General features: G+C 34.1%; 1 protein-coding gene across 1 annotated transcript; it reads right to left on the bottom strand.

The window, feature by feature from the left end:
- Positions 1–2,648: 2,648 nt before the first annotated feature.
- Positions 2,649–3,616, bottom strand: LOC115961040 (protein GLUTAMINE DUMPER 3). Its single transcript, XM_031080093.1, has one exon. It carries the CDS (start codon positions 3,530–3,532, stop codon positions 2,990–2,992), a length of 543 nt encoding a protein of 180 aa, XP_030935953.1. The 5' UTR covers positions 3,533–3,616; the 3' UTR covers positions 2,649–2,989.
- Between the last annotated feature and the right edge of the window lie 4,904 nt (positions 3,617–8,520).

Here is an 8,520-nt window from a genome sequence, read left to right as displayed (position 1 = left end):
CTGAGATGACATTTCAATTCCATATTCCATTTTCTGTTCTATACAACGATTGGCAATTCTTCTGGGTTCCTAGCTAGTACCCTTGATTAAGAGTTTTTCCTTTTTCCTTTTTTCTTCTTTAGATAAATACCCTTCATTAAGAGTTAGTACTGAAGCTGATAGTTTTTTCTTTTCTTTTCTTTTCTTTTTCTTTTTTTTTCTTGTAATATTCTGTTTCAATATTTTTAAGTACAAGACTTAAATACAATACTTAGGTACTGTTCTTTAAGTTCACCTCTTAAAATTCTGCCACGTGGATTTATTTTCATGGGATGAAAGTGTATTTTTTAATTAAATAGGTACATGACTGGATTTTAAGAAAGAAACTTAAGGAATAACATTTAAGATATTATACCTAAGTTTTGTCATATTTTTAATTGGAAACCAATCTAAACCCTCTGTTTCATGGACAATAACGTATTAGGTGAAGAATGAGAAAGAGAAAGTTTTTTTTTTTTTTTTTTTTTTTTTTTTTTTTTTTAAGCAAGAAAAAGTTAATTGTTATACATTATGACATAGACACAGTTTCTTTTTTCTTTTTCCTACCAAAAAGATTTGGACGTTTCTCTCTCTCTTTTTTCTATTCCCTTTTGGCAAGTCTTGAATCTATCATAGCCTCAACTAGTTGGATCAAATCCTTTCAGTTTACATAATTTAATGAATAGTGATGAGGAGAGAGAAAGAGAGAGCTCTTCTTTGTGCACCAATGCACATAGCCGTATACATGGGTTTATGAATTACGAGTTAAACTAAAATCAAACAAAGGTGTGTAGCTAGGTACACCTGAAATGAAGGCAAATGAGGAAAGAAAGGGCAAGCATAACTTTATCTTTGAAAGAAGCCAGGAAGGAAATCAGATGCACTTGTCATTCATTAATTTATCATCATATAAAAAAGGAGGAAAAAAAATTAGGCTCTTAAAATTCCAAAGATAGTACAAGGTTTTATCTTTTATCTCAAAAAAAAAGAAGAAGATAGTACAAGGTTCTTCATTTTTGTGGCTACTTTTTTCCCATCGATCGTACACATTATTATCATTATTGTCTGGGCATTCTCAGCCTGCCGCGTCTCTATATCTCTCTTCACACTTCCTTTTTTTTTTTTGTTTAAATTCTTTTCATAGATTCTCAACAGTTTCATAAATGACCACTTGATTTTAATTTTAAAGTACCATTCTTGTCATACATGACAATGTGATTTTTCTTTTGTGGGGTTTTTGATTCTGGTTTTTTCTCTTGTTTCTTTTAATCGTCTGGGCCATACATCATAAATGTGATCTGGTTTTGTTACCTTTCTGATTTGAGTCTGAGCATTAAATATGGCATTTAACCGTTTTTTATTTATAATTTTTGGCCAAGGAAATCAAAATTTTGTATCATATTTTCATTTTTGATGGCTCAAAACGCCTATAATATTACAAAAATTTTAATTTCCCTTTTTAATCTATATTGGAATTAAGATAATTTATATGTATTCAATTTATTCTGAATCCACTGTGCTTTGTCACTGACTTATAGATCTTCTAGCTGCCATGAATTTTTGTCGAAGTGTAATGTATATAGAACCTTAATTGGCTAAGAATTCACCGAACCACTTTGGTGGGTGGCTCACTATTTAAAGTATAATTAGACACTGTTTCCAATCATTGTTGTTTAATGTTTATCTTTCATTCTCATCATACACCCACCAATGAAGATCCAACAAACCTAGCTCATACATTTTTTAGTGGCTATATGCGTCATGAAAACAAGAATGTTTGAATATCTACACAACCAAATCACTAAATTGCGCATTGAAGTGTACCACTCCCAGAACATGTTGCACTACATGCTATAGTTTTAGTTCAGTACTTTGGGAACAATACTTAAAATTTTTACTAGGCCAGGAATTAAAGATGGATATGCTTTATACCTAACAAAGGCATGGAAATAAACTAAAGCAAAGCAAGAGAGAACTTATTATAGCGAGGGTGACGTTGTATCATACTGTTCCAAAATCAATTAATGAAAGGCTCTGGGTATATGCCACAATAACAGTGACCAGAGAGGAGAACAACAATCAATAGAGAATGGCATTTAACTCAGAACAGTCATAAACACAGAGACCAAACCAAACATACATAAATGTGCACATATATATACATAGAACGAAACAAAAAGTTCAAGCAAAAGATTAATTAAAGCCTCATCCATAAACAACAAGTGTGTTCAGCTTCTTCTCGCCGCATCAGACACACCTATACAACACAAATAAAATGAATACAAAAGCCTATGACGCGTGCTTTTCCCTACTCACACACGCACGCCCCTTGCAACACACGTAATTAACCATTGTCTTACTTCCTAATTCCTATCACTAGAATTGAACAGTGGGTTCCATTTTCAGGCATGTTGATCTTTCTTATTTTCTGGTTTCTGGATTTCCCAAAACCACCTTCAAATAACAAAATTTAATTATTGATACAGAGTATAGTAGGACATAACCGGTACACAAAATTTCTACTTTTATGAGATACAAATGAGGTGATGGATAGGCAGTTTTATAGCCAAATTTTTTTCTAAGAGACTGATTCTCAGATTTAAACCATTGACATGACATACTGATTTGGATGAAAGGCCGTTGCTATCGCACCAAAACTCAACCTCTTGATTGCTCATACAAAAACTTAAAATATATATATTGTTATGGAACTCTGAAAAATAGGCACAAAATTCTTTTTGTTCCATTCCTTCTCAAATAAATTTACATTTCCCGAATTAAAAAAAGGGGGGGAAGGGGTTGAAGAAATGGAAATACATCCATGAAAACCCATTACTAGTCCAACATGCAAAGCTCATAGTACAGACACTCCTACTAATGTGTCCTAGAGCAAAAACCTGCAATATGAGCTAGCTCCCCCCATGAAAGCCAAAACCCAAAAACGAAAACGAATTCATTAATGGGTCTGACTCTAATCAGCTGAGCCTGAGGTCTCATTGGCTTGAGCCTCTCTCTCTCTCTCGCTCTCGTTGTTGTCACTTTGTTGTGGTACTGGTATCTGTGCCTGCTTGGTTGTCTCTGTCTCAGTCATTTCCACAGACTTGTCACTCTTCTCGCTCCCACAGCTGCTACAAGTAGTATTACCGAAAGAAGATGACCTACTTGACATGGGGGTAGCCAAATAAGTTGGCTTAGCCTCACCAGCCATAATCACCAAGAACTTCTCTTCAAACACTGGTGGTTGTTTATGCGTATCGTTAGGCTTGGCCTCACCGTCTTGGCCAGCCTCAAGGTCTCTCTCTGAATTGCCTTCTCCGTCAAGGAACCCAGAGAGTCTCCAGTAGGAGCATGCAAGGATGAGAAGAGCAAAAGCAATGAGACCCAACATGGCTGCCAGCCCACCAAACAAGTATGGCACAGGAGAATGCCATGGTGAGTGTTGTTGTGTGCCCATGCTCCCTGTTGGAGATCTTGCTGTTTCATTCATGTTGAATGGCTCTCTTGCTGCGGCCATTGCTTTCTTTGATTGTGAATTTGTTAGAATGAGAAAGAAGAAGAGGAAGAAGAAAGAAGAAAAGCGAAGGAAAGTGGGTTGAGAAGTGGGAAATGGGGGAAGAGGAAGGGTGACATATATAGAGCGAGAGGGGAAAGGAAAGAGAGTGGGGTTTGGTTTTGGTGAGTAATGTCGTCATTTTGCATGAAGTGGGGGCCACTAGATGGTGGGTCCCACTTTAGGGTACGGACCCCGCATTGAGTTCTTTGATTTGCTTTGTTTGCTATATCTCATGATTCTCATCTGAGTGAATAATGAAACGCACTATCACTCATGGGCTGATTAGGAAAATACACTTGGCTTTGATTGAGTCTTTTAACAATGTGATGGGCTGATAGCATAGGCCATCGTAGGGTTATACTTTATACCCAACGAAATTTTGGGACATTTTTTTTTTGTTTTTTTTTTGTTTGAGAAAATGGGCATCTTATTATATATTCTTTAATATGTTGAATTTTATAATACAGTTTGAGTCGCATTTTGATTGTAGCTCATTTGATTATTAGCTTTTATTATTTTGTAACATAAATAGAATCTATTTGAAACGTTCTTAATGAGCGTACAATGCATCCATTAACAAAAACTAAGAAGGAAAAAAAAAAAGTTGAAAGAGAAAATTATTAACATCTGATTCTCGGGAGAGGATAAGACAAGAGTATATAATTGTTCCTACCATACAAATTAGGGCATAACGGACATCACTAGCCCAAGAAAAGAAAACCAGGGGTCCCGCAGAAAGTAAGTTTTGATGGTTTTTTTTAGAGGTTTAAATTAAAATATAATGAAAGGTAGTGCGCCATTGTCCATTAGCGGTTGATTGCTCGAAAAAAAAAGCATCTCTTTATTAATATTTCCCTTATAACAGTTACATCAAAATCAATTACTCGCAACTAATACTTAAGTAAAAATATTTATTGGTTAGAATAGTAGGTGACATGGTATAATTGTTACGTGAGAGAGAGTTTTATTTTTGTCTAAGGGGTATGTGTCCTTATTGTAAGTGTTATGTTCAATACTCAACTTGGATAAGAACAAAAGAATAAAGGAGACAGTGCAGAGGAAGGAATGGTTTCTCTCATTCCATCATCACTTTGGGATGCTATCTAAATTGATTTATGCAACATGACGGTATGTAATTAAGAATGTTCCGTCTGTATTCATCTATAATTATGAGGGGTCCATATAAATTGTTTTTTAGATAAACATCATATTCATTCAACAACACCAACATTGTAAAATTTTCATTGTAGTTGAATCAATGTATGTACGGTTTATTTTTCTTCCAAACTCCTATCATATGAATATTCATGAAGTTCATCTGTACTCTTCAATAATTTTATAGTGTCACTTAATACATTATTTTGTAATGCCACAAGATAAAAAGTTGGTGAAAACTCATTTCACTCTAAAGCTTTGCTTGGATAGCTTTTTTTCGTCAAATTATTTTACAATTCAGCTTATTTTTGCTACTATTCATGGGTTCCACTATACTTTTTTATACAAATTATGGGTGTCATTGTACTATTTAAGTTAACTTTTACATTTATCTACAGTACTTTCAACAAAAAGTTTTCAATTTTAGAAAAATAAGCGGATTCTAAACAAACCCTAAATCAATTTGGTTTTCGGATTATTTTTTTGCTACAAATAGGGTACTATAATGATAATTTTGTTTTTATGTTTTAAATCATACCTTTGTAACACGACTTTAGCTTACTAATGGTACATAATTTTGATTATTTTATATAAAAAAATGTTACAAATTGTAATTAATGAAACATAAAATAAAAAATAAAAAGACATTGCCATAATATGTATTGTAACGGTAATTTATAAAGATCTATTCAGTATCACGTATGCAACATAACTTACTCTAACATTGTGTTTGGTTGGGTGGAATTTAGGAAGGATGGAAAATATAGGAAGGAAAATAGGGGGTATAACAGTTGTAGGGGCAAAGGCCCAAGATCACACAAGGGGCCTTGGGCCTCGTAGGAAAATTTGACCACGTCCGAGGAGAAGGCATGGGAGCCAAAAGGGCTCCCGGCCCAATTCTTATAGGCCTAAAGACGTTTAAAAGGCGGTCCGAGGAGAAGTGTCTTCTCGGACGTACCAAATATGGCTCAAACATACACTCTGCCTGCTATAAGGATCCACTCCTACGAGTATTAGTAACAAGGATGAGTCCCACAAGTCCGTAAGAGGGAAGAAAGTGTAGGATGCCAAGGGAGAGGCTACAGCTGCCACATTAAATGCATGACAACTACTTTTCTAGCCGCATTAATGTGGAGAGGACTTGCGAATAGTGTTGCCTTGGCTATCACAACTCACAGAAAGATGGGGGAGATGTCCGATGGGATAGGCACTCAAGTGAAGGTCTAGATGATCAACAAGTGTAAGGCCTTGATGACTTCAAGGGGGCTATATAAGAGAGGGGAGTCCCTATAAAGAAGGGGACGAGAAAACAAGAACTTAGAACAGAAGAATAGGGTGAGAACCATAGCCTTTGAGCAGGGACAGAGATACATCCTCCACGTCTCTTCGGACCGTATATTTAATGGACATGAAGAAGATTTTCTTATTTTCAATTGTTATATGGCCCAATGTTAATTAGTATACACTTCTTTAAAGCCTAGTTCTGTAACCCACTCTCTATAAATTCATTGTTTCAGGCTCCTTGGGCCAGAACCCCATACCTGGACCTTGAATCGCGACCCTACAACAGTGTTTTCCATTTTTTGGGAATAGAAAGAAAATAGGAAGGGTGGAAAACCCGGAAGAAAATTTTCTCTCCCAGGCCCACAAATTTTTTCCTCCCAAATCGGGAGAAAAACTCATCAGAGAAAAGTGCCTCATAACATTATTACCATAATGCCCTCCCAAATTTTTCTTTTCAACGTGACCTGAACGTTCTCTTTTCTCCTTTTTTTTTTTTTTTTTCAATGTGACCTAAACGTACTCTTCTTTTTTTTTTTTTCAACATGACCTAATCTAATTTTTACATTATAATAATAAAAATAATAATATAAATTTATATATATGATGTGATAAATTATATATTATGTAATGAGTACAAATAAATTTATTTCTTACCAATTATGTAACAGGGGTATAATAGTCAATTTATATAAATTACATTTTTCATCCTTCCATTTTTCTCTCCAACCAAATAAAAGAGTTTTCCACCCTTCCACTTTTCCACCCCTCCAACCAAACACACAAGAGGGAAAACTAAATATTTTCCATCCTCCCACTTTTCCATCTTTCCAGAATTTTCCATCCTCTCACTTTTCCACTCCTCCATCCAAACGGACCCTAAAACTCTTAGTTTCTATTATTTGTCATTCTGAAAATAAATCAATCTAACAAAAATAGAGTTCGTAACATTTTAGAAGAAAAAAAAAAAAGGAAAATATTTAAACATTAGTAGGACATTAATTAACTTCCCATTCGGAATTGCTTAAATTTTTATATTAACTTATTTAACATTTAAAAAAAAAAACTAAATAGAAATATAATTATACATAAAGGGTGAGCTTTCAAAAAATGTACAGTTGCCCTGACAAATAAACAAGTTTATAGATTTAGGCTAATTATTACTTCACGTGTGACGGTGCACATATACTCTTTCATGCCATGTATAAAATGGGGGCACAAGATATCATTTTTCAAGAATGTCTACTAGATGGTGTGAAAATGTGTAGATACTGTTGGATGTGAAGTAATCATGATCAATAAATTTAAACATATATTAATGGGAGCTAATAATTTTTTAAATATATATATAAAGAAATTTGTATCTTTGACTCAACTATTCTATTTTTTTTGTACATGACACCTTGAGAAACCTCATAAATCAATAATATGGTGGAGAACATTTGTCCACCCGAGTGTTCTCAAACAAATTCATAAATCAATAATATGGTGGATGAAATTTCAAATTTATAGCACATCACTCAAGTGACTCAACTCTATTAAGTCCACCATAGTGTTCTCGAATAAATTCATAGATCAATAATATGGTGGATGAAATTTCAAATTTACGGCACATCACTCAAGTGACTCAACTCGATTAAGTCCACCCGAGTGTTCTCGAACAAATTCATAGATCAATAATATGGTGAATGGAATTTTAAATTTACGACACATCACCCAAGTGACTCAACTCTATTAAGTCCACCCGAGTGTTCTTGAATAGATATACAATAGATGAAATTAAGAATTTCAAATTTACGATACGTCACTCAAAGTGAATTGACTTTATTAAGTTCGCCCGAATGTTATCGACAGATGTATAGTGAATGAAATTTATGAATTTCAAATTTAGGGCATGTCACTCAAGTGACTCATAATCTATGGAGCCCATCCATATGTTCTCGAACAGATATAGAAGCTAATAATTACGTAGATTCCAATGGTAACAAACTTATATAACAAGTAGATAGTGAAAGAGTATTTTCCCTCTCTATTTTTGGTATGAAGCGTGATGAAGTGTCACCTTTAGCAACAGTATTATTTGGAGACTTTGGAGCCAACAACAGTTGTAAAACAACATGAAATTTATCCTTCAGCAACGTAAAGTAGTAGGACCACGTCACGACATCACACCGTTCAAAGTGGATATCTTTTAGCAAAGATAACGTGGGCACTTGATCAAGCAAAATCAATCAAGGCCGTAAAAGAGTGAGGCGCAACAGTAGTATTGTGCACTCGAAGTACACCTGATAATTTCTCTTTTAAAGAAATTGTTTGGATATGAAAACCAGGCAGGTTCTTGAATCTGTTTAAATTTAAAACAATAAAAAAATTAAAGGGAAATTTTAACAAATTCTAAGGGCATTTTTTAGTGAGTCATTTTAAAAAAACTTTTATGAAAAAAAAAATAATATATTGAAAATCTTTTTAATTTTCTATAAAAGTAGTATAAAAACTTTTTAAAAATGATTTAT

The sequence above is a fragment of the Quercus lobata genome, chromosome 2 (assembly GCF_001633185.2).
Source record: "Quercus lobata isolate SW786 chromosome 2, ValleyOak3.0 Primary Assembly, whole genome shotgun sequence".
In the NCBI taxonomy this organism is placed as follows: Eukaryota; Viridiplantae; Streptophyta; class Magnoliopsida; order Fagales; family Fagaceae; genus Quercus; species Quercus lobata.
This window is presented reverse-complemented; position numbering and strand designations above follow the sequence as displayed.